Genomic DNA, 26,762 nt, shown 5'->3' on the forward strand with positions numbered 1-26,762 from the left:
TGCGATGGGGATGGGGATGGAGACCAGGCGGGCTGGGAGCCAAAATGTGGGGTTAGGGCAAGACTGTGTGCAGGTGAGGAGCTTGAATGTGATGCCTTCAGGGGCAGGGGAAGGAGTTTGAGGGGATACAGGGAGGTCTGGGCAGAGGCAGTCCAGGCACTAGGCGCAGGCAGAGTGCTCTAGAGCTTTGGAGCTAGGGCGGGGGCTGGAGAAGCAGGTGGGGTCGAATGGGAGGTTGTTTCATTGGAGGGGAAACAAGAATGTGCTTGCAAGCAGATGGCAAGGGGCCAGATGGGTGGAAGATAAGAGAATGGGAGGGGCTGGGAGAAGGAAGGCGGGAGGGGAGAGGATGGGGCACAGGGGATACATACGATGTGTCTTGTCAGGGAGACACCTGAGATTGTACTGAATTTCTTCAGCTCTCTTTGTAACAACATGCTCACCTGAAAACCCCAGCAGAGGGGTAACTGCCCTGCCCCCCCTCCATACTAACCCTGGGCCCTGGGGCCGGGCCTCAAAGCCTTGCTTGGCTCATGGCTGTGGAGAAATAGAGTAGCCTTATCCTCTTCTCTAATGTCAGAGCCATTTTGATGCGTGCAGTGCTGCGCTGGGTCCCTTTGCACAGGCCTGCAGAGTCCATTCGCGCTGAGCGGCGCCAAGCACTCGCCTCCAAGGAGCTCCCTGAGCTCCTGGACAAGGCAGGGGGAAGCCGCAAAAACGGCTCGAAGCTGCAGCCTGGGATCAATAGTGCAACAGCTCATGCAAAGCACAGGGATAGGGCGGAATACAGTCCCTGGCTGCGAAGTTACTGGAAGCGAGGAGCAAAGAGGGTAATGGAGTGTGGGGAGATTTTTTTCCCTTGAAAATGCCCACTACAAATAAATTGTACCATACACACCTGGGGTATGTGATTATGGGGATGGAATTTGGGCCAGGCACTAGCCTCATCCACTGTGTTTTCTCTGTGCAGACTACGGCCGCCCCACACCTCCATCCCAGAGCGGGTATCATCGCTACCAGTTCCGTCTGTACGAGCAGCCGGCTCACGAGGCCATATCTCTAAGTCCAGAGGAAGAGGCATCTTTGGGTAAGAGATGACCCACGTTCTCTGTGTGCTGCTGAGCTTGCAGTCTCTGTCTGTCTCTCTCTTAGCACAGCTAACATCTGAAGGGAATGATCATTTCATCAGCTCTCTGCACATTTGTTATTTCACCATCTCCCAGCTCAGCGCAGTCAGGTTTTCAAGCCGGGAAGCACCCGAGGACCCCAATAGAAAATACCCCCCGGTAGAGGCATAGCTATGTACTGCAGAACAGATAGGGACTCTTGGTACAATCTGCGTGGGTGCCATCAACAGGAAAGCACCAGTGCTGGCTGGGTGGGGGCGGCAGCAGTTGCCCAATAGGAAAACAAAAGGCGCTTGAGCAAGTTTGGGGGAAGGGCAAAAATTAGGGTCACTCCAAGTGGCAAAACCCCACCTTGCACTTACCCCATCGGCTTCAGCGGAGTCGCTCCTCATTTACACCAGTGAGAGGGGAATCCGCCCGCACGCACGCAAAGCAAAAGACATTAGACCTCATAGGGGCAGTAGAGAAGCAGAAGATTCTACGCTTGCCTGGATTCCTATATGTACCGGCACTAGACACATATTTTCTTGCTGTCCAGGTTTCTAACATGATTCCCCTGGTGAATGTGGATGGCTACAACGAGGCTTGGCAGAATGCGATTTTTTTAAATAATTTCGGGGGATAATATCGCTGTTCATTTTGAAGCTTTTTTTTACTTTTATCTATTTAAATTTTCACAATTGCCCAAAATTATGGAGGGAGGGCATCAGACAATAATTATTTAATGACAGAAGATGTTGAGATTCAAAAACAGAACACATTATCACAATTAAAATACAAATTGTCACCATCACATCAAAATATACAAAGTAAATGTCCTTAAATCAACCTATAATAAATTCTTAAGCAGGATTTTTCTTTCAACATTGATTTTCACCGAAGGAAATATTTTTGTCAGTTTGTGTGTGCGCAGTGAAATAGATGTTTACCAATATTTATCAATGAAAATCTAATCCTTCCAAGCCTAGATATGAGAGACCCCTTTTTATATCTGTGAAGTGTATTGTGTCCCTTCTTGACCCTATAAACATCTGATGATGAGGTAGTTTGCATGCTGTGGAGCTGGGCGAATAACGGATGTTTTAGTTTGAGGGCAATTACAAAAAGTCCCCAAAAAAATTAATTTGGGATCAGACCAAAAATGGACATTTTTGGTGAAATCAAAAAGTCAACAAAAATTGTTTTGAGTAAAACAAAATGAAACAACATTTTGATTTTGTCAAAACAAAACATTTTGTTTGACCTGTAATGTTTCGCTTAGATTTTGAGCATTTTTAAACATATTTGAATTTTTTAAATTAAAAGCTATGAAAATTTTTAAATGAAAAGTCATTTTGAACCAAAAAATGAGAATGTTTCTTTTAGAAAATGTCAGAATGAACTGGTTAGATTTTTTTCTGATTTTTCCCCTCAGGTTTCATTTCTAAACAAACAATTCAGTGAAACGTTTATGTCACCAGATCTGCATTTTTCACTGAAAAAAAATTGTGTGCAAACCATTTTGCCCAGCTCTAACTCACAGTCCCCTCCCATCTGGCAAAATTCACTCATGGTCAGGGCCGCCCAGAGGGCGGGGCAAGTGGGGCAATTTGCCCCAGGCCCCTGGCCCCGGAGGATATAGTATTCTATAATATTGCAACTTTTTTTTATGGAAGGGGCCCCCGAAATTGCTTTTCCCCCAGGCCCCCTGAATCCTCTGGGCGGCCCTGCTCATGGTATAAGTGAGTGCGACTCCAGTGATTTCAGTGAGCTGAATTAGATCCCCAGAGTAAGGGACAGAATTGATTGATCTACCTTCTCCCCTGGTGTAACATCATTAACTTCAAATGAGTTACAGCAGGGAAGAATTTGGCCTATGATGTCACATTTCCCCTGCTCACTGGAAACATGCTTCTCCAAACACCATGATTTTGGTTCTGATCACTGTGCAGAGATTGGGGGGGTGGGAGGGGCGGTTTTTTTTGTTTGAATATTGCCAGGTTCTGGACTAACCCCACAGACTCAATGTGTACAGACACGCTGAAGGTGCTTGGTCATGTATCCTATTGCTTGCTGCAATGTGTGTAGTTAAATAAGAGAACAGCAGTGTTAGATAATTCACCTGTGCTGGTGCACAGAAAAGGGCTGGCAAACTTTGTGGAGTCAGGAATCGTCTTTTTAAGAGAACAGGAGAGAAAAGTTCATGTAATATTTTATTACTGTTTTATTTACTTAGCCCCAACAACATACTACAAACACAGCCCTGTCCAAGCAGCTTGCGGTCTAGTTCTGGCACAGATGTACTAGACACAGATAACACACCATGCAATGATATATGAGGTGGAGAAATTTTCCCAAGGTCATTGCTGGGATAATCCTCATTCCTGGTACTTCTGTGGTGGGTTGCATCCAAGGATCTCAAAGCACTTTGCAAAAAGTCACACTTTAGTCTCAAACTCACAGGCAGAAGCAGATGGGGAAACTGATGCACAGAGAGGTGGAGCCCAGGGTCAGAGCAAGTCTGTGGGAGAGCCACTGAGAGAACCCGGGAGTCCTGACTCCCAGTGCCATGCCTTAATCACAGGATCATCTTCCCTTGCCTCCTCCTCTGTGGATGAAGCCTGTTTTGGGGATGAATTCATAGGGAGAGTGGGAGGTCACAAGAAGAGGGAGATGCAGAAAAACGCATGGGAATAGGAGCACAAAAAGGAGGAAGAGAGCAGTTAGGAGGGCCTGGAGTGAAGGGAGTGAGAGGGTCAGTGGAAATTAACGGGAGGATTGGTGTAAATGGAGTAGGAGGAGAGCATGGTTGCAGACTCAACTTTGTTCTTACCGAAGCTGCCAGGGTTAGAAACGTGAGGGTCAATGAGGGAAGAAAAGCAGAGCTGACACAGAGAAGGAGCAGAGTGGAGGCAGGGCCAACATGATGTGAAGAAATCCCACTGTGGAGCAGGCATTTCCTTAGAAACCCTCCATGGATGGAGCACATGCAGGATGAGGGGCTATAAAGCACTCTCATCCCCTTACCTCCACAGTGCCAGGGGGCCGGGCAGCGGGTCACGAGAACTATAAATACAACCAGGACCATTATTATTATTTATTTGTATTGCCTCAGTGCCGCAGAGCCCCCGTCCTGGACATTGTGCTAGGCACTGTGCAAACACAGGACAAAGCCAGTTCCTGCCCCAAAGAGCTTTACAATCTCAATACAAGACAAGAGACAACAAATGGAGACAGACAGCCAGATGGGGAGTACAAGGAAACAATGAGACGATATTGGTCAGCGTGAGGAGCAGAGGTCTCATCCAGCGGCCTAACCATTGTCACGTTTTTTGTAGAGGAGAGTTTTAAGGGGGGATTTGAAGGAGGTTGATGAGGTACCTTGGTGGATGTTTATGGAGAGAACAAAAGATAGCAGGGTGATGGACAGAAATCCACTGAACCAACAGTCAAAGGGGGGATACGGCATGCTCTGGAGGAGGAGGGCTCTCTGTGTGGGGCAGACAGCAGCCCTAATAATGTGTGCATCCTATGATACCGGTATGTTCCCCCATTCCCTCCACCCCACCCTGACCAGACTTGTTTGTCTCGTGCACCTGTTAGGGCTTCTCTTGTAGGCTATATGCTCTTTGGAGCAGGGCAGTGGAGTGGAGAAAGCCAATGTTGGAGCAGGGCTTTCCCCAAAGATTTGTGTTTATGGTATGTTTGTACAGCACCTCACACAATGGGGCCTGACCTGATGTTTCTGCAGTGAGACAGATCCCAGCAAGATCCTAGTTCTACCTCGGGAGGCCCAGCGTCATGCAGGTGCCTTCAAAGGGGTCCCTAAAAGGAGCAGGGTTGGTGTACCTTTTGGGATGAGGCTCAAGGAGCCGCTGTTGAGAGCTGTAAAAAACCACCCAGCCGGTCAGCTCTAAACCACTTGGGTAGCGGAATCCAAGATGGGGAGAGGTCTCAAGGGCTGTGAAATGCTGACAAATCCTTGCTGGCACATCCCCAAGCTCAAGCAGTTTCGTCAGCGACACCTCCAGGCTATTATCCATATCAGGTGGCGAGATAAACATCAGGAATAATGAGATTTGGCAATGGAGTTGCACAAACAGCCCCGAAACATTGCTCATAAACTCCCTGTCCCACCAGGCCGGGCACGTCCTCCACATGGAGGGATGACCAGGGTCCCAAAGCAAACTGCTGCATCACGAACTTTTCACAGGCAGGAGATTAAGAGACAGGCAGAGGGAAAGCTGCAGGGACGCCCTGCAAGGTGGCCTCACCCCTGGTGACATACGGGAAGCGCCGGCAACAAACAAAATCCACGTGCAGAGCCAGAGCCACGTCTGGCTCAGAAAGTTCTGCAAAACAAGCGCCTTGCGAACAATGAGAGAATAGGGGTCAGGTGCATCTAGCAAATGATACTGTGCTTCCCTGCCCTACCCATGCAATTAGTTTTGTTATTATTTATTATTTGTATTAGGCACCTAGGTGTCCCAGCCATGGACCAGGATGCACTAGGTGTTGTACAAACACAGAACAAAAAGATGGGTGCTGCCCCCAAAGAGTTTACATTGAGCATTGGCCTGCTAAACCCAGGGTTGTGAGTTCAATCCTTGAGGGGGCCACTTAGGGGTCTGGGGCAAAAATCTGTCAGGGACAGTACTTGGTCCTGCTGTGAAGGCAGGGGACTGGACTCGATGACCTTTCAAAGTCCCTTCCACTTCTATGAGATAGGTATATCTCCATATAATAATAATAATGTACATGGAATGAGCCTCTTCAGCCTCCTTGGGCCTTGGCTACAGGGGGGAAGTTTACAAATCCTCCCCACCAAATGATGGGGAGAGGGGCATAAAAGCACCTAGATCAATCAGATTAGTAATTCTCAACCCTTGTAATACTGTAATTCCCTAGTTTCAACACGGCCTATGAGCTCACAGAAGTTCTTGTTAACACGAAGAAGTGCATGAATGCACCTAGCATTCAGCACACAGTCTGTAGCTATGCGTAGTTGCAACATTCTGATCCAATGATCTCCTGTGCTTCAGGGGTGACTGGATCCAGTATTTTGGATCGGCCCTTAAAGACCCTGTTGCCAGCTGCAAAGTTCAAACCTTGACCCAGTTCTGAATTTTCCCAGAATCTGAGGGCCAGATCTGCAAGTGGTGTAAATCAGGGTAGCACTAATGAAGTCAGCAGGGCTACTCCAATGTACATCAGTCATGGAGCTGACCTTTGTGAGATAATTAGACTCTGGTGGGGTTGCTTCAGGGCCATCTTTATCAGTGGTAAATGCTATTGGTGTTCCTCATAGTATGGAAGTCTTTAATTTTGAACATTACATCAGAGGTGCTTATAAAAATAATGTTTTATCATGTTTTCAATAGAAGCTGTTACAGCGAAGCCAGAACTACAAGCATATTAAATGTAGAATCCATTGCGGAAAAAATCAATTAATAGCATATCATTGACTAACTTATTTAACAAATGGCTATATTAACCAATATCTCATATCCTGGATTAAGCTATAAAGCAATAGGCAGGCACAGTAGTCTAAAAGAAAGCTAATTTATTAAAGCAAAACAATTCAAAAATACCCAATTGAGTTTGCCCATATCTAGCCAGCATCTTAAATCCATCCCAGATACATGCACTCCTGGACAACAGGTTGGCCTGGATATGAGTCTTTGCTTATAAACTCCCATGTTGTACCAGCAAGGAAGAATCCAGTTCACTCTGTAGATATATTTACAATGGATAGCTCTGATATGCTCATCTATCTATCTATCACCATACATACCCATCTATTTATCTGTCTTATATCATATCTTACATGGCCCCGTTCGCCTTAGTATATAAATCCATGGAACACCCCAATCCATCTGAATGAAGGTTACTCCGAGACTTTGTTCCGATATATTAATATATCCAAAGTATTTTGGCTTAAACCATACTGGAAAACACACAGACATTTCTGTCACTAAGAGAGATGGGCTCAGGTCACAAAATTGAGAACCAGATCTAGGGTTTTTAGCCCACCTCAGGATTTTGGTGGGTTGGGAAGGTTCCTGTGTTGAGTTAAGGGCTTGCGTGATCAGCTGTGAAATCTGGATTTGGACCAGGGCAGGTTTGGATGCAGGGTTTTGGTTCTGGATCATGCTAGTCACTCCACACACCAAACCTCTTCTAAAGGCTCGGAGCGGGAGTTATTTTGCATACCCCAGCCAGCATTGTCTGGAGGAGACAGAAGATGCACAGAATCTTTGCAAGTAATTAAACATAATCATCCTGGATCCTCTCTAATTAACAAAGAGGAAAGCTTGGGACCAGCCCAGCCCCAGAATGTTGTTCCGTGATTATGTGACAATTGATTTCTAATTATTCCATATGCAGATGATTTCTCTCCTTAATCCTGTCTTTTCCTAACTCCTCACACACTAGATCCAGCTATTAGCAACATTCACTCATTTTCCCCTAGATGGATCAGGGAACTTTATCTGAGTCATTCATCTTGAAGATAATTGGCCACTTACACTGTAAAGACACTTCATTTCAACAAGTATTTTGCAGAGCATGCTCCACTTTGTAACACATGCCGGGTTCTACCCTTCAACTACACTGTAGTGTGAAGTATCAGAGGGGTAGCTGTGTTAGTCTGGATCTGTAAAAAGCAACGGAGAGTTCTGTGGCACCTTTAAGACTAACAGATGTATTGGAGCATAAGCTTTTGTGGGTGAATACCCACTTCGTCAGACCCACGAAAGCTTATGCTCCAATACATCTGTTAGTCTTAAAGGTGCCACAGGACTCTCTACTGTAGTGTGGATGCACTACAGCAGGGTGGATCATGTAATATCATCTGGGGGCCGGCCGGAGGGGTAAGCAGCAGCAGTGACTTAGTCCTGGTGATGGGAAAAGTAGGTTGGGAGACCTAATCAAAGAGCTTTCTGCCACAGACAGCTGCTGATCAGATAAAAGGCTGCGTGACTTCACTGGGAGTTGTAGGTGTTCCGCACCTCTGAAAATCAGGCTGTTTAAGTAGGTGACTAAGTATGGATTTAGGTGCCTAACTTTAGGCAGCCAAGTTTGAAAATTTTGGCCTCAGGGCATGTCTACACTCCAAAAAAAAAAAAAACCAAAAAACAAACCCACAGCAGTGAGTCTCAGAGCCTGGGTCAATTGACTCAGGCTTGTGCTGCGGGGCTAAATAGCAGCGTACGTGAAAACCCGGCAAGATGGGTGGGTCTCAGAGCCTGAGCTCCAGCTCACGCCAAACATCTACACTGCTATTTTTAGCCCCATAGCACAAGCCCCGCGAGCCTGAGTCAGTCAACCCAGACTCTGAGCTTCTCCCCCCCCCCCCCCCCCCCCCCAGTGCAGACGTACTTTTAGTGACTTGTCCAGGAGGACAGAAGACGTCAACCTCTTAACTTGACACGAGGGAGTGACCCAGTAATAGAATCCAGGAGTCCTAGAACGCCCAGCCCTGTGTTTTATCCACTAGACAAGGCACCCGCTCTATAGCAGATGTCCCATGGGACACAGAAAGCGCTCTACCACTGAGGCGCTCACCGTGTACGCAATAGTTACAACATCACAATGTACCAAAATATCAGTGGCTAAATTCCGAGGATCTGTAACTCACATGTTTCAGATTACACTCCACTGGAATCTGATGCAAAATTTGTCACTCCCAGGTACAAGATTTTTCACTTAAGCTACCTTTCATCCTGCTGTTGCATGGTCTGTCGTCTGAGGGCTGTTAGAATTGCTTGGGCTGTGTCCAAAAGACCTGTAATATATTAGTATATCTTGTCACTGGACTCTCTGATACATTAGCATCGCGATTTGTCCAACAGCTGTGCCAGGCTGTGTGCTGAAACTGTCACCGTAGAGGGTCCGTTACTTAAATAGTTGGTGGAAGGTTATTTTTAACCTCTTTTCTACTGAATCACATACCTGGTGTGTCCAACAGCTGCTGCTGGATCTAACAAGCACCCCCAGGGGCCTGTCCATTTGAACCCCCATGGACAACTGTTAGTGGGGCATAAGTCCTAGATGCATCCAAACAAAGGGCCAGATTCTGTCATCACAGGGGTTTTACACCATTGACTTCAATGCACAGCATCACACCCTCCGTTGTTTAATACTTTTTGCAAATCTTTTCCATCTCTTACACTGAAACCCAAAGGCAATAAGCAGAAAAACGCAAATATGTGTTCTATAGCATGTTAAAATTACATTAAAGCTCTGACGTCAGGTAACGGAAGCCAGGAAATGGAAATGGAAAGCTATTATCCAAGGCTCAGACCACCCCACTCTTCCTAAGAACTGCCGGGTAAGAGCCACGCCAGATCACCCATTGCTCTAATACTGAAGCCCAACAGGAGTTGTTAAGGTCAGCCTTAGCTCTCAGTTTTCCATCTAGTCTTGCTTTAAACCAGATCCTTCTTGTCATTTTAATATAGTATTTTTGTTGACTTAATAGAGCCCCATGTATCTATTGAATAAACATGAATTGCCAATATATTCCATCTGTTCATTGCTGTCAGAATTAGTAGAAGGATGGGATACCTAATCAAAGTGCCTTCTACTTGCAGACTGTTCATGATTGGATAGAAAGCTACATGCAGAGAACTGCTTTTAAGACTCGTCAGTAAGATGAAGCAGATTGGAATCCACACTTTCTTTCATCCAGTTATGGAAGAAACCATGTGCAAATAGTTTCTATGATACTAGTATTCAAGGGAAACTGACAAACATACTGTAGCAAACCCAAGGCCATCTAGGAGTTCAGTACTGTCACTCCTGCCATGTGCTTAGCCACTCGCAAGTTCAGGACAACAAGGGGGATAGAAGTCAGAGCCTCTTGCACCAAAAGCAAACATCTCCTGCCACATTAGTTAAATAAGACTCTCCATTAGTTGTTAGCAATATAGGATCTATGAAACACAGGGAAGAAGTTCTTGCTGCATCCAGTAGATGGCAATGGTACATTTATCTAATTATCAAAGATATTTCCAAGGCACCTACCATGCACTCAAATAGCAAAGTGATGAGCACCAGATAGCTAGATAGATAATCTGCTTAGACCAGTGGTTCTCAACCAGGGGTACCCCTGGAGCTATGCAGAAGTCCTCCTGAGGATACATCAACTCATCTAGATATTTGCTCAGTTTTACAACAGGCTACAGAAAAAGCACTAGCAAAATTAGTACAAACTAAAATTTCATACAGACACTGAGTTGTTTATACTGCTCTATATACCATACACTGAAATTTAAGTATAATATTTATATTCCAATTGATTTATTTTATAATTATATGGTAAAAATGAAAAAGTCAGCAATATTTCAGTAATAGTGTGGCTGGGACACTTTTGTATTTTTATGTCTGATTTTGTAAGCAAGTAGTTTTTAAGTGAGGTGAAACTTGTGGGTAGGCAAGACAAATCAGACTCCTGAAAGGGGTACAGTAGTCTGGAAAGTTTGAGAGTCACTGTCTTAGATTATAGGCTCTATGCAGCACAATCCATTAGAATACATATTTTAAATTCCTTATCCTTGTTACTAATAATCCCAGAAATCATTAATTTAGATACTATTTTATTGGTCCAACAAAGGGAAATACTTGAGCAGTACAGTCAGGAGAAGAAACGTCTCTCAGGTTGCAGCCAACACTAAGATGATAAAATAAAACATTGATTTTAGGCATAAACAGTTATTTGATTTTTCATCTGTTTGGAACATAAAAAGAGAAGCTAGCCATTGGCTTAAACAGCATGGCATGTGGATGAGCTCAGATTATTACAACTGAAGCACTTTAAAGCTCTAATGTATCTATTAACGGATTGTTTAGCTTTTGCAGTTAGGCTGATGGGAACAGTGAAACTAGGTTAGTCAGTTTCCCCTTCTGTTTCTATTAATTTTCACATCTCTGTGCACTAGCACAATACTGTTGGATCAGGGCTTCTAAATTTAAATTCCCTCCTAAAATGGGTCCATTGAAAATTAATGTAAAAGATCATGAAAACATGTATCTTCCCTTAGCCATTGATAAAACTTTCCCCTCCCACACACACAGCCACCTTGCATTTTGAGCATAAAATAAGCAGGCAGTACCCTTTCAATAAAACAGAGGCCTGACATCTTAATGGCAAGCCATTTGCTCCACATAGACTCAGAGGGGCCCAGACCTCCAGAAGAGGGCACTAAACTGCGACCTATGTATGTTTTTTCCTCCTTGTTCAAATCAATGGAAAATAGAAAGGAACAAAATTAAAATAGCAAAAGATAAAAGTAAAATAACTCGTATTTTTTTTTCCTCCATGAATGGGCAGTTAGAGAAGTTTACAGTTATACATAAGAATAGCAGCTATTGGTCAGAAGACAGATGCCAAGATAGCTGACTGAGAAGTAGTCTAGATATATCCTCCAGTATGCGGGTAGGTAAGCAAATGGATCTGTCAGTCATGTGCCTGGCAACCCTTACTAATGATAATTTGCATAAACATAGCACCATTCACGCAGAGATCAGAAAGCTCTTTACAAGGAGAAATTAAGTCTTGCAGCACAGTATCATGATCGCCATTTCTCAGGTGGGGAAATTGAGGCACAGACAGAGTTAGGTGACTTGCCCAAGGTCACCCAGCAAGTCGGTGGTTGAGCTGGAGATAGACCCCAGAAGTCCTTTCAGTTTGTCCCTGGTCCCCCCATTAAACTCCAAAATCTGCCTGATGCCACAGACAGGTTGGTCTGCTCCCTGAAGCTCTCATGATTGCCCTCTCCTGGTGAGGCAACTGACCAGGTCCCTTTGAGCCGCTGCCTTGCCATCAAAATCCCATGCGTGAAGAGAGCATCCATCTCACATGCTGCCGCAGGCTGGAGAGTAGTTGTGGCAGACAAGTCACTCCACTCCCTGTCTCAACATGAAAGTTATCCTGGGTCATTTAAATGCCTGGGCATGACTCCACAGATACAGGCTCACATGCTGTATGGACCCAATCCTCCTAAACAAATATAGCCACCATGTGGAAGTCTTCTCACAGCTTTAAAAATCCCAGCTTGGGGCCTCACACAGGCTTCCATGTGCCAAATCTTGAGGAAGTGTAAAGCGGTGTAGCTTTGGCTCCAGTGAAGCTATGCCATAGTACACTAGCTGAGGGATGCAGCCCCATGTTTCTTACTGAAGATGGAAATACTGGGAGTACACAGTCTAGGAGGTACGTCAGGAATGTTGCTATGCAAAAGCCTTTCTCTCTCACTGGAAGCTCTCTCCAGCTTCACCCTGAGCTGAAAGGGTTACATCTATTTCATTTTCACTGATTAAAGATAATCTTTTGTGGTCTGTAGAATGTCAAACACACTCACCTAATCCACAACTTGGTCTAGCTTTGAACTGTTTGTTTAATATCTTCTCTGATGCACGAATAGAGGGAAACTCCCTCTCTGCACTGGGGAATTTAGTGATCCAGTGAAACCAGTAAGCTGACAAGTAAACTCAGCCCCGGGACCGTGTTGCTAAAACCAGCGTATGACTTTGAGGGCATCTGGCGCTGCTGCTTTCACTCTGTGTCATGATCACAACTCACCCAGGCATCTCCTTCAAAATGGCGGTTGGCACAGAAGGCCAGAAGCACAAGAGTCCAATTGCTGGGCTTATCGTACATTTGTGTGTAGGCGTGTATGTATACACTAGGACCGCCCTTATTCACACAGATAACTGGCAGGCAAGATGGAGCTGGATTGAGAGCCTGAATCTGGATTCAAACATCCTCCAGTTTCTGGTGTGTTTGGCCCTGGAGCTATAGTTCAGGCCCCACGCTAGAGCAACTCGCAGGTTAACAAGTGAGGTTGATGTTGAGTCTTTCATTCTACCACCACCTGGGACACTAGCAAGGAGCTCACGGATCATTTAGTCACAGAGTCTAAAAAATGACCTGAGAGCTCCTTGTATCTGCTATTACATTCCGCTGAGCAATGGGATAAAACCCTGGAGTTGAGTGGGTTTTATGGATTAGCAAACTGAGAATTTGTAAGCTCCTGCTGTGCTTTGTAAAATAAGGGAGAAGCCCACAGCTGCCGAAACTACTGCAGTTAACAAGGGGACAAAAGTCTGAGCCCTTTACTCAGCAATTATTCAACCCTTACTCTTTAGGCAATACCTAAATACAGCACGTTTGTACAGCGTGGCCCTCTGTGGCTGGTCCACAGATGAGAGCTGCCTGCTACTGTTCCCAGGGCATGAGGGGTTTGGCTCAAGTGGCAAGAGCTGGTGCTTTCCGTCCTGGGTTCAAATCCCATTAACAGTTGGGTGAGTATGTAAGATATGAATAAACAGGAGAGGTTCCTCCACCATGTATGAGAAAGGGGGTGCTGCATTTCAACCTGTGAGTTTTCTCTGGATTATTTAGTGGCTGGTGTGTGAGTTGTAAAGGGGCAACCCACCTGTTCTAATTCTGTGTTTTAGGGAGGGGGTATAATATTCTCTCTGATCACAGAGGGCGTGTATCACAGCAGTGTGATCACTCAGGATTGCAGTGATTGTCTGTGATGGGCCCTGTTTGCACTGGGAAGCCGTGTGAGGTTCTTACTGGAGGGGGTATGTCTGGAGTGCTTTGTGTTCATCACATGTAATGTGAGTTGACATGATCAGCAGCTGAGAGGGAAGTAAAGGGAAAATCTGGATTATTAGACACCAGTTTGCTTGGTGGTGGGTGGATGGACACAGCCTCTTTGCTCTCTGTGTGGTGTGTTCCATGGCTGAATTGTAGGACACAACGCTAGAAAGTGGTGAGTGGAAATAAGGTGTAAATTTTTAATGGTGAGAGCAATTAACCATTGGAACAATTTACCCGGGGTCATGGTGTATTCTCCATCACTGACAATTTTTAAATCAAGATTGGATGCTTTTCTAAAGAATCTGCTCTAGGAATTATTTGGGGCAGGTCTCTGGCCTGTTATAAGGCAAGTCAGACTAGATGATCACAATGGACCCTTCTGGCCTTGGAATCTGGGAGTGCCATTAACATCCACGGAAGCTGAGGGTGTTCGACACCTTGTAGGATCAGCTCCCTGATTTTCTCAAAACCACATACTTCTTCTTCCTCGTCAGGCCTTTTATTCACACAGACCTCTAGGCCTGATCATTGCACATACTATGTTAGGGATGAATCATGCCAGGTGCTGCATGCCCTCGACTTCCGTGGTCGGGATGTTGAGGGTGCTTTTAGTAGCAGGCATTCGGCACTCTGCCTAACCAGTTCCTTAGTGACCGTATTATGGGAGATGCTCTGCTTTGCGGCCTTCCCTCCCCCCATTTTATTCAGGGGTAAGGAAGCTTGGGAGGGCAGTTATTCCAGGGATTATCAGTGTTTCCTGACCTAGGAGGAATTCTTATAATAAGCCATGTCCCTTATTGGTGAGTGTGTGTGTCCGTTGTGAGTGGGATTTTCACAAGTACTCTGTGCAGTCACTGCTAAAACTCCCATAGTCCTCACCTGAGCAGGGTTGGGCCAGCACTGAGCAACTGGGCAAACATCCCAGCCTATGGAGGGTTCTTCTGAAGTGGGCTCTGCAGCTGCCCTCTGCCAGACATGACTCCTCTCTGCTCCTTACTGGGCAGCACAAACAGATTCCCACTAGCGCCCGTGTGAAAAAATTCTGATTTTCACAAGTGTTCACCACGCTACCCCTTGGAGGAATTGCCCCAGAGGGGAACGTTGCAGAGAAACAGCAGATGTGAGTACCCAGAAGGGCAGCTTTCCCCCACGGCGCCCAGCGACCTGTCTCAGGCATGCTGTCAAAGTGCCATGTTCTTTGGGGGATATTTCTTTCGCCCAGTGCTAGATTCATATCGCGGCTGTGCCAGTGACTCACAAGACAACATTGTGCAAGGCACTCCTTGGGGCTCGGTTCCACCCACCTGGAAAATCGGGTAGAACCGGGACCTGGATGAGAAGCAGAGGCTGCATCCCAGCCAGGCCACTCTGGGATAAATAACTCAGCCACAGCATCTGCACCGGAGCACAGCCTCCTGGGGGTTAAAATTCCACAGGGGGACCCCGAGCTTTTGGTCTCCTGGCAAAGCCTCAGTGAGAGAATAAAGACATTAAGGAGCTAGGCAGGTATAAAAGCTGCTTAATAACACTAATAATCATCATCTTAACTCTCGTGGGGCATAGGGTGACCAGATGTCCCGATTTTATAGGGACAGTCCCGATTTTTGGGTCTTTTTCTTATATAGGCTCTTATTACCCCCCACCCCCGTCCCGATTTTTCACATTTGCAGTCTGGTCACCCTAGTGGGGCACCACGTGGCAGAGCTATGGTAGTGACCCACCTCCGCCTAAGGCCCTGTCTACATGGCAGTCCAGACAGCATGAGTCTGAACCATGTCTAAACAGGGTGCTCTCTAGCAGAGCGCTGCTGATGCTGGGCCCAGCCCAGACCCGCTGAAGTCAATCAGAGTCTTTCGATTGACTTTGGATCTGTGTCCCTGTGCAGGACAGATGGAAAAGAACCACATTACAAGCTGCTGTCTCAACCTGTGCCCTAGACCCTGTTCTGGCAAACACAGTTAGAGTGACAGCAGCCATGGCCTCCCCTATTACTGGCTGGAGCTGTAAACGGGAAGCTGCCCTGATTGTACTGAATGACCCGAGGGTTCCCCTGGGCAGCAAACGAGGAGACCTAGTTCGTGTCTGGCAAGTAGCTTCTTGCCCAGACTGCCGAGCCCTCAAGAAGATGGGCCACCTCTGGACATGTTTCTAGGGTATAGTAGGAATAGTTGTGTGGTTAAAGTACAGGACAGGGGGTGTCCAGAGCTCTGAGTCCTACTCCTGACTCTGCCTCCAACACTTTCTGAGACCTTGGGTGAGTCATTTAACCTCTCTGCTTCAGTTTCCTGTCTGTAAAATGGAAATAATGCCTACCGGGAAGAGGTGTTTTGAAGCCAAGTAATGAGCACTTTGAGCTCCGGGAATGGGAGGTGCTGTAAAAGCAGAGTGTCAGAAGGAAGACCAGGAGCCTTGCACAGAACCCCAGACAGTGCAGAGAGCTGCAGTGAGACATCAAGAGCAGGAGACAGCACTGGTTTTGCAGCAGTTGCAGACCACTCCTCTACGTACCTCTTAGAAAGTGCTCAGCAACTCTAGTTCCATAAAAGCCCACAAACTGCAGCTGCGGCCCCTAAATCTTACGGCGCCAGCCCCGATTCCTCCAAGCCTCCAGATTCAGCCCTCACAATAGTCCCAATCCCATCCCTCCAGCCGAAGGACAGGAGCCGCAGCAAAAGGGGAAGGAACAAAAATCCCTACAAGCCAGCTCTTTCAAAGAGCTGAGCAGGAAGAAGTGGAGTACCTCAATACCCTTCCAAAGTTTGGGCCAAACTTCTCAACTAACTTCCCAGTCGGAATTGCCACTCGGCAGATATTCCCTGCAAGTAATTGAACCGGTGCTGCAAATCCAGCACTTTTCAGCGGCATTATCCAAAGTGTAGAAGTCTCTGGGTGTTATTTAATGGTAAAAAGGACTCCCGCCTACCTCTGCTGGGACATCATTAATCTTTGCAGAAAAGCATCAGGTCTCCTATCACTGAGAACATCCCCGGTGATGAGGCAGATAAATTACAGAATGCAAACTGCCCTCTGAGCTCTGCTGATATCAGGAGGGAGTTTGAGTCCCACTTCCTGCAATGGTGCCAGCGCTGTGCACGTGAGACCTTCCATCAATGGCTGGAGAGAACTCACCTCCAGACCCTACGATCCAGGATTCGTAGTGACTGGTTCCCCCCTCAACTTACACCAGGTACATCGCTGACTTCAGCAGAGTCAGTCCAGATTTACACCAGGGTTCAGTGAGAACAAACCAGGCACATTCAGATTTTCAGGAGGCCAGTCAGCCTGCGGGCTGCTTGGTCCTTAAGAGCACGTGGGAGACCTTATGTTCTGGTGGCAGCACGAGTCGGGAGCAAATAGAAACTTGCTCTGCTCACTAGCTCCCCTAGTGGCCAGTGATGGAGCAGGAACGGGATGGGGGGGAGTGGTGCTATGAAAGTTCATTTTAAATAACCCAGTCCCATGAGAGAGAGCACTGTCTAGCAATTAGTCAGTGAAGCAGGCATCTGGCCCAGAAGCCCCAATTCCCAGTTCTGCCAGTGTGAGCACGGGCAAGTTGCTTCCGCTCCTTCATGCCTCAGTTTCTCCATCTGTACAACGGGGATAATGGGGCTGTTGTGAGAGGGAGTGTTTGTGGAGTGTTCTCAGCTCCTCGGACTGCAGCAAGCACTTAGATAAGGGCGAAACCCTATGATATAATCCTCCAGGAAATGAGCTTGAAAATGGACCAAAGGAAGCATGAAACCTTTTACTGTTCTGGAGAGGAGGGGGTCATGGCCCTTCTGACCCTCCCCACCCCCGATCTCAAGCCGTTCTCTCTCCTACCCCTGGCTGTTAATCAAGAGCTCTGGTGAATCACCAGCACCAAGCATTAGTGAATCAATTAGGCCATTCGGTGTCAGAGCAACAGAGTGGTTCAGGGACTGTCAAATATTTGCAGAGAGAAATCACTCTGCCTGCTGGGGGGCGGAGGAGTGAGGTGGTTTCACTGGGCTCCCGCTATAATATAATGTCTTCAGCTTAGCCAGCCAGCATGGGGGTTAGTGGGGCAAGGGAGGGGCTGTTTTACTCTAGCTGCAGATAGTCTTGCTGGGCTCAAATATTTTAAAAAAACCCAAACCAAACCAAACCCCCAAAAAACCATCCTGAAAAGTCCAGTTCTGGACACTCAAGGGCTAGGGGTCACTTCAGGCATGGCAGGAAACTTGGCACCTGGGGTTAGGGGGTGGGGCTGGGGCTGGGGGGGGCACATCTTAGGCACTTGTGGCTAGGGGGTGTCTCAGGCACGCAGGGTTGGAGGGGCATCTTGGCCCTCTGAGGCTGGTGCTGTCTCGAGCACCCAGAGCTGTGGTCATCCCAGGCACCGTACCGGGGGGGGGGGGGGGGGGGGGGGGCAGCCGGGGGGCCGGGGGGGGGGGGGGGGGGGGGGGAGCATGGGTAGCAGAGCTCAGGGAAATCCCGGGTTTGATTTCTGGTCTCAAAGCTATGATGTCAGCCTGTGAGAGCCATGTGCAGACTCACCCGAGCACACCTCTGCTTCCTGACCACTGAGATCTGTTGCCCATCAGGCAGTATGTGGTCGCAGAGCTGTTTCTCCGGACTTTTAGCCACCCAGCTCATTGCTGGGCAAGGTGGGATATACACGGTGCTTTCCCCGAGGACAACATGAGCCTCACCAAGGGACAGACCAATGTGGTCACAGGTAGGAAAGTAGGTCAGGAAAAACCCCTCTTCCTGCAATGCGCAGTGTGTGTCTGGGGGCATGTGCCCACAGTGCTGTAATGTCCCTGTGTCTTTCTCTCGCTCCTTTCATCCAAGGCTCTAAAGGGATTTATAAACATTAATTAAAGGTTCCCAACATCCTTAGGAAATGGGGAAGTATCTGAGTCTCAAGCTACCACTGAATAAAATGGGGATCAGATGGACGTACCTCCAGGACTTAAAGTGGTCTGACAAAAGTGGAGGGTAAGACAGCTTTGGTAAGACAGTGCTTCAAGTGCCACCCTTCAGCAAGCCAGCGCAAATAAAAATAAATTGTTTCCAGGTCCCTAACAGCCCTCCTCACATGCACACTTTAAACACTGTCTACCTCTTGGGTTTGCAAAGCACTTTCAAGTCCTCCCATGAAAGGCACTAGAGAAAGGCAAAGTATCGTTATTATGTGCATTATTATTGGTATTACAGTGATGCCTAGAGACTGCAGCTGAGATCAGGCCACCACTGTGCCAGGCTCTGTACAAACACATAGCAAGAGGCAGTCCCTGCTGAAGAGCTCACAGTCTAAATAGACAAGACAAAAGCAGGAGAAAGAAGAGAATCATTACCCCCACTTTACTTCTCAGGGAAATGAGGCCAGAGAGATTAACTGTTGTGCTCAAGGTCACAGTACCGGATGCTCCAATGTAGTGGATAGTTATGGAATAACCTACCTATAGAAGAAGTTTCTTCTGAACCCCCATCAGTTAGAGTTTGGTTTAAGCCCTGATGCAGGAGGGCTTGTATCCCTTTTTAAATGTTTTATTTAACAAGGGATGTTCTCATCATAGATTCATAGATTCTAGGACTGGAAGGGACCTCGAGAGGTCATCGAGTCCAGTCCCCTGCCCGCATGGCAGGACCAAATACTGTCTAGACCATCCCTGATAGACATTTATCTAACCTACTCTTAAATATCTCCAGAGATGGAGATTCCACAACCTCCCTAGGCAATTTATTCCAGTGTTTAACCACCCTGACAGTTAGGAACTTTTTCCTAATGTCCAACCTAGACCTCCCTTGCTGCAGTTTAAGCCCATTGCTTCTTGTTCTATCCTTAGAGGCTAAGGTGAACAAGTTTTCTCCCTCCTCCTTATGACACCCTTTTAGATACCTGAAAACTGCTATCATGTCCCCTCTCAGTCTTCTCTTTTCCAAACTAAACAAACCCAATTCTTTCAGCCTTCCTTCATAGGTCATGTTCTCAAGACCTTTAATCGTTCTTGTTGCTCTTCTCTGGACCCTCTCCAATTTCTCCACATCTTTCTTGAAATGCGGTGCCCAGAACTGGACACAATACTCCAGCTGAGGCCTAACCAGAGCAGAGTAGAGCGGAAGAATGACTTCTCGTGTCATATCATGCAGATAAACATCTGATCCTGATTTGAACCCCACTAAGCTCCTATCCTCACTGAGATCTAGTGGCAGAGGGTTCCACAGGGATGCATTGTATCATAAAAGGATTTCCTGTTATCAGTTTTCAATTGGTTATATTACAGTGTCATTGAAAGTCCCTTTGCTATAGTATTATGAGGAACGATAGATGGGAGCCCCTGATTTACCTTCTCTACACCACTTATTACCTAGATTGCAAACTTGCGGCAGCAGGCACCACCTTTTTGTTCTGTGTTTGTACAATGCCTAGCACAAGGGGGTCCTGGTCCATGACTGGGGCTCCTCGGTGTTATCTCAATACAAATAATTAATGGTCATAATAATATTTTGTTTGCCTCGATGATGATGACGTATCATTTATACTACAGGGGTGCCTAGAGGCCAGGCCTGCCATTGTGCTAGGTGCAGTACAAATGTATCACAGAGACAGTCCCTGCTCTGAAGAGCTTTCATGTCTCTTATCATTTCTCTCCTCTCAAAACTAAACAGTGCCAGACTTTGCAATCTTTCTTCAGACAGAAGTGGAGAGGGCAGGAACCAACAGTGTCTTAGAGCCTGAGGCCTGCCATGTCAGACAGGAGGTGATTTTTTTACCGACATAGTTATACTAGTACAAGCCCTCGTGTAGATGCAGTTACACTGCTATAAAGGTACCTTTTACCAGTATAGCTTCTTCCCCTTCCCATACGGGAAAAACTATTCTGGGATATAGCACCTGTATCCGGATGTAACTGTACACGCTAGGATGGGCTGCTTTAACGATGCTGGTGTAGTTAAAGCAGTACAACTTTCTAGTGTAGACGAGGCCTGAACTCCCCTGTGCTCCCTGGAGGGGGTCCCTGTGAGTCAGGAGCAAGGCAGATTGGTGGGAGAAGCTGGTGCTGACACTGACAGTGGGTAAACAGTCTCCATGCCCTTCAATCCAGCCCGCGCTACCCTCCGATGCACATACAGATAAAAGGAAAGCAAGGCCAGTGGGGATCTCGGCCGCAGCGCGTGGGGTATGCCAGCATGCAGCACAGCTTGTTCTCAGACTCACAGCCAGCCTCTTCTCCACGGCACGTACTGACGTGCAAGGCTCCTAGGCCTCTGCAACAAGCCAAACACAGAATCAGTTCCCATTTACACACAGGCTTGCTTCACACTGAGAGAACGCCCTGTTGGGGGGCAGCACAGGGAAAGGGGACTGAACTAGCACTGCACGCAGTGTGTGCCTCCACGCCCCGTCAAGGCGGTGACCCATACGTTCCATGATCAACACTTCCTCAAGGCTAACCTAAATCTGACAGTCTCATGGAAAAAAGAAGGCTCTGACAGTAGAACAGGGGCTTTTTTGCTCTTGCCCAGCTGCAGAACCACAAAGCACTCAACTGCACGGTCCCTTCTCTAAGGCACTGACTCAACTCGAGTCAGTGGCCATGTGTGAGTCCTCCTACCGCTTGTGGCAGGAAAGGGGAGGGGCCTGAGTCAGGATGCAGCCCCCACTGCTCACTCGCTCTGGGCTGGAGCCATTGTCTGTGAGGCACCCGATGAAGCAACACCACTTAGCTCAGCTGTTTTGCAAAAGCACCAGGGACGGTTGGCGTGAGATTTGAATTCAGCAAAGTGATGCCATCCTAACCCAGCATTAGACAGGTGCACAAGGGGGTCGGGGCTCCTAATAGGCAGCAGGCTTCAGCTGAACCAAGGCCCAGCTTTATCTCGGTTTGTTGCAGTGGTATTTTCTCATTGCTTTAATTCAGAGTATCCCAGTACCAAGGTCAGAGGTTGCCACGTCAGGTACACACATGCAGTGTGACACAGCCGGCTTATACATTTTTGGCCTGTCATCAGCAGAGGCGTCATGTTGTAGAGCAGGGTGAGGACAGTCCGTCGTTGTGGGGTGGATTCTGATCCCCTCATTCACACTGAATAGCCCTTCACTCCTCCAGCAGCCCCACTGACTGCAGGCTGGTGGAGCCAACCTCTGTTCAGCATGAGTGAGGGGAAGCTCTGGCTGTGATGAGATGAGATCGGGAATACTGTGTCCTTGCGCAGGCACCAAAGGAGGAGACCAATGAGCGAGAGGGGGTGCAAAGGTGAACCAGGAAATGGATAAAGGGACTAAGGAATTGAGTTGTGAGAAAGGATTAAAAGAGCGAAGGGCCAGATCACAAGCCCCGCTCCACTGGTGCCACTCTGAGGTAACTCCGCAGTGGAGTTGCTTCAGGCTGGATCGTGCCTTACAGGAAGTTCCCTGGAGAGAGGGTGGGAATTCTCTGCTGTAAATAGGAATGGGCTACGTTGGCAAGGGAATGAGGGTGAGTCTATACTCTACAAGTTTCACTGGCATAATTCCATCCCTTAGGAGTGGGATATTTTTACCAACCTAGTTATGCCAGTAAAGGCCCTACTACTAATGCAGTTACACTGGTATAAGGTGCTGTATACTGTAGAGTGAGCTTTGCTTTGCCAAACTGGATTAAGCTACACTCGCATAAGCACCTTCATACTAGTATAACTGTGCCCACACTAGGGGGCTTTGCCACTTTAAGAGTCGTTACACAAGACCTAAGGTACTTGACCACCCCCACTTGAGGTAGGGCACTGCTATTGTCCCCATTGTGCAGATGGAGAACTGAGCACAGAGAAGTTAAGTGACTTGCCCAGAGTCAGAGAGAGAATCTGTGACAGAGCCGGGACTCAAACGCAGGTTGCCAGAGTTACAGGCTAGTGACCACTCTTCCTCCCCACAAGTCTGCCTTTGCGGAGCACCTCTCAGACAAGGGTGCTCCCCTAAGGGCAGGTGACCTTGCCAGCCCTTGTTACACTCCTCAGAGTTGTGAGCACCTGGGCACATCCCAAAGATGGGGACATCTGGCCTCCCTGTTTTGTCATTAGCGTCAATGAGAGCAGTGTACCCGCTGGCCAAGCAAGGTGCCACTTTCTCCCCTGCCTCATGCTAATGCCTGGCTTTGGCCTAGGAGACGCTCCCCCTGCTGAGATCCCTGCCCAGCTCTCAGGCCCAGGGGGACGGGGAAGGCCGTGTAACACGTCACACCTTGTTTAATACACCTCCCAGCCTCTGAGTGCAGCTATAGCATAGGTCACACAGGAGAGTCGGAGGGAAGATGACTCCATCCCATTTCGGAACCTACAGGGATGAATCTTTGCCCACTACAGGAGAGATCACAATGGGATCTGTACGTGTTCGGTGCCTCCTGGGATGACCAGACAGCAAGTGTGAAAAATCGGGATGGGGTGGGGGGGTAATAGGAGCCTATATAAGAAAAAGACCCCAAAATTGGGACTGTCCCTATAAAATCGGGACATCTGGTCACCCTAGTGCCTCCTCCCCGTACAGCAGTCTCCAGCAAGAGATAGGGAAATCCCTGCCACCTCCGCACTGCCCCCCACGCCCCTGGCCAGGGAGAAGGGCATCCCTGCCACCCCCACCCAAGGGAAAAACGCACTCAGCACTCAGTCAGGCCAGGGGTGTCCCGCTGCCCCCGGGTGTGGAAGGAATGCCCTCTCCCCACCCCCAGGCAGGGTGCTGTCAGTTCCTCAGTGTACACATCGGTCAGTGTCGCTTCCGCAAGCTGCTGGTCACAGCCCTGCTGGGGCTGCGTGCGGTTTCACTTCTTGTTTCTGAGGAAAATCACTCCCGTCCTGGTTCCTGTGTGTCCAGGGTCATTTCCTCTGGCCAGCCGCGTTGACCTCTGACCCCGGCTTATGGGGACAGGAGTCACATTGCCCGCATTGGCCCCTGCTTGGCCCAGCCCGGGGCACTATGGGAGGGCGGCTTAGATTTTCCCAGAATGCACTGGGCAGCTGGGCAGATGCAGGCAGCGCATCACACTGGTCACGTGGCTGCACCGGGATGCTGAAAGAGCTGAACCCTGTAACTGTGTCATAGCTTCACCTCCCCTGGGTCTATCTGGCAGAGATGGGATCCAAGCACATCTGTGGTGGGGAGATCAGAAAGGAGGGACCAAGAAGCTCTCAAAATACCCCAGAGGCTTTGCAGCCAAGACGCACAGTGTGCTGCGGGGGTTAATGGCACTGCCTGCTTAATGCAGCCCCCAGTCTCATTCAAGGGAATGGGGCCTGGGAAGCTCCCTTGTTCTCCCCCACAGGCTGCATCTCGGCTCAGTGGCTGGGGATTTCCACAGCATCTCGGGGTGGGCTTGTAGGAAGCCGTGGGAAGGTCTGCTCCAAAGGTCATCAGGAAGCAGAAGGGGGCGGAGGAGGAGGAAGATGAAAGGAACAAACAGCATTTACAACAAACAAAACCCAAGAGTGACTGTAGCAGCCCGGAAAAATGCGCGAGAGCATCAGACCTCTTCCGGCACAGGTTTGGAAGAGGGCTCAGGGAAGCTTTGGGGTCACCTAAGCATGCTGGCGTGTGCCGCGGTCCGGCAGAGGCTGGATCTCGCTGGCAGTGTCTCTCTCTCTCTCTGGCTCTGCCTCTCTCCTGGCAGGATGTGGTCTGTATCATGCAGGTCAGAAAAATAAACAGCAAATCTCTGTGCAGCACGTTAGAACAAGCCTACTCCCCAGCCCTGTCCTGGAGCTGCGCAGCTGGCACAGAGGAGAATCACACCTGCTCTCTGCAGGCTGGCCTGCCCCATGTGGTGCTTGCAGCAGCTGACGCAAACATGGAATGCTTGTCAAATGCGTTGAGCTAGATCCTCAGCTGGTGTAAACAGGCACTGCTCCATGGAAGTCCATGCTGAGGAGCTGTCTCTTTATGCCCAGGAGTTTTCCACAGTCTGTTACCCTAACTGCGCATGAGGCTTGTCACCACTCAGCCCACACTGGTTCAGCGTGAATCCTCACCATGCTAGTGTAGACTGGAAACGCAGGAGGTGCGGTTCCTCCTCCCAGCACAATCCCACAGGGCTCCAGCCCACCTTTCAGTGAGCAGTCTGGACGACGGTCCCTTACACTCTCTGTCCCGTGGGGCAGCTGTCTGGAAAGTCCCTTACCTTCATGCTCAGTGCCGGTCATTGTAGCAAGCATTCCGCCTGTGAGATCAATGTGTGCCTGTGCAAACTACCAGCTCAGAGGAGATGAAACAGAAAGGACAAAGGTGAGGAGAGCTAGAGGCTAAGAAGGGACTGGGCCTCTCTCCCCTAGAGCCTACCTCTCCAGGTCAGGGCTGGAGCAGCTGGAATTTGCACTGGTAAGGCAGGCTCCCTGTGCCAGGCCCATTCCAGGGTTGAACAGTGACCGTTGATACCCAGGATGGCGGTCCAGTGGGAAACTCCTTAGTGGAGAGGAGGAAGAAAGGGGACAAGTGGAAACGCCAGCAGACAGAATAGTGACCAACTCAGGAGCTGTTTTGAGGCTTTCAATGGGTGGCCCCAACAGCCGAGTGAGGGACTGTTGGCTCAGAGGGCCAGTTCTGCCCTTGGTTGATTGCCCTGGGGCTCCAGATGGCAGGCCGCAGTGCTGAGTGTATGCCCAGCCCCATTACAAGCATGAACATCTCTCTCTTTCTGGTGCATGTAGTTGAAGCTGCTGGTCAGAACAGCCCTCAGAGCTTGACTTTCTCTCACCTTTTTGGTCTCTTTCCAGGTTCCTGGCCAATGGAGCGTTTCGTTGAGCAGTTTCGGCTTGGATCCCCTGTGGCTTCGACCCAGTTCCTCACTCAACATCACAGTGACTAGAGGCGGCGGCGCCGTCTGAGGCCAGCCCCAGAACTTCCCCTCAGATGAGCATCGCTCCTCTTGGCTTTGCGTTGTTTGCATTTCCCCGTCGGATCACGAGGCTCTGCAAATGTCGCACTCAGCCTCTGCCCTCTAGAAAGTGAATTGCTACAAATGCTTATGCCCATTCCGTTATTTCCTCATCTGCTTCCATTCAGTACCCTGGTCACTGCTAGGGCCAGCCCGGCACCATCCACTGGAGCAAGTCATAGTTCCACCAGTCTGCACAGTGCTCAGCTTTTGACCCTGGTCAACGCCACCATAGAGAATCAGCCCCCCACACACACCCTTTCACCTGCCTGCACTGCAGCTAGAGCCCTGCTGTTTTTTCTAGCCCCCCTGCAGAGGTGACATGTGGTATTTTGCACTTCCGGAAGCTGTCTTGGAGCCTGATTTATCCCTCCAGTGATGCAGGTGCCAGCACAGGGCCCTGAGGAAGCTGCTTTCGCCTTCCCTATTCAGGGGCTGCAGGGGCCAGTGCAACCTTGGGCTCGAGGGTATTGCCTGGGGAGTGATGCCTGCCCTCTCGCCCCTTTGCACCAGCCTTGCCTTCGACATGCTAAGACTGTCCTCACCCATGTAGCTAGAAACCCACCCCAAAAATCCAGCTGGGATTTTCTCAGCTAGGGTATGTCCCTCTGGTTTCAGCCTGGTGTAAAGTTCCACAGTTGGCTTGCACAGCAGCAGCCGCCAAAGCTGCCATTCTGGCAGTGCCGCAGGTATTAGGGAGAGATGCTGAGTCTCTTGAAGAGACCAATGGCCTTCAGTCTGGTCCCTCGGTGGCAGTGAGCAGAGAGAGGGTCATCAGCTTGGAGAACCAGATTCTGATCTCACTTGCAGCCATCTAAGGCAGGAGTGGACCCAGTCAAACCAATGGAATTACACCAGTGTGAGTGAGAGCAGAATCGAGCACAGCCCCCCAGTGCCGCCCAGAGGATTCAGGGGGCCTGGGGCAAAGCAAGGGAGCTGCGGCACTTGTACTCACCAGGTGGCGGTCCGGGTCTTTGGCGGCATTTCGGCTGCGGGGGGCCCTTCAGTCACTCCACGTCTTCGGCAACACTGAAGGGCCCCCTGCCACCGAAGACCCGGACCGCCGCCGGGCCAGGGCTCACGGGGCCCCTGCAGGGCCCGGGGCAAATTGCCCCACTTGCCCCCCCTCCCCCCGGGCGGCCCTGCATGCCTCCCCCTCCGCCCCCCCGGGCCGTA

The 26,762-nt window shown here is 48.8% G+C and overlaps 1 protein-coding gene across 3 annotated transcripts in view; it reads left to right on the plus strand.

Moving 5' to 3' along the window:
• PEBP4 (phosphatidylethanolamine binding protein 4) overlaps positions 1–26,500 on the plus strand; it is a 196,194-nt gene extending 169,694 nt beyond the window's left edge. For all 3 annotated transcript variants that reach the window (XM_029913137.1, XM_029913141.1, XM_029913140.1), the window contains 2 exons: positions 971–1,087; positions 25,426–26,500. In XM_029913137.1, the coding sequence (XP_029768997.1) occupies positions 971–1,087; positions 25,426–25,517 (209 nt within the window). In that variant the 3' untranslated portion in view covers positions 25,518–26,500. The remainder of the gene's footprint in view (positions 1–970; positions 1,088–25,425) is intronic.
• Positions 26,501–26,762: the final 262 nt, after the last annotated feature.

This window comes from Terrapene carolina, unplaced genomic scaffold, assembly GCF_002925995.2.
Source record: "Terrapene carolina triunguis isolate 2854851 unplaced genomic scaffold, T_m_triunguis-2.0 Scaffold53, whole genome shotgun sequence".
Taxonomy (NCBI): domain Eukaryota; kingdom Metazoa; phylum Chordata; order Testudines; family Emydidae; genus Terrapene; species Terrapene triunguis.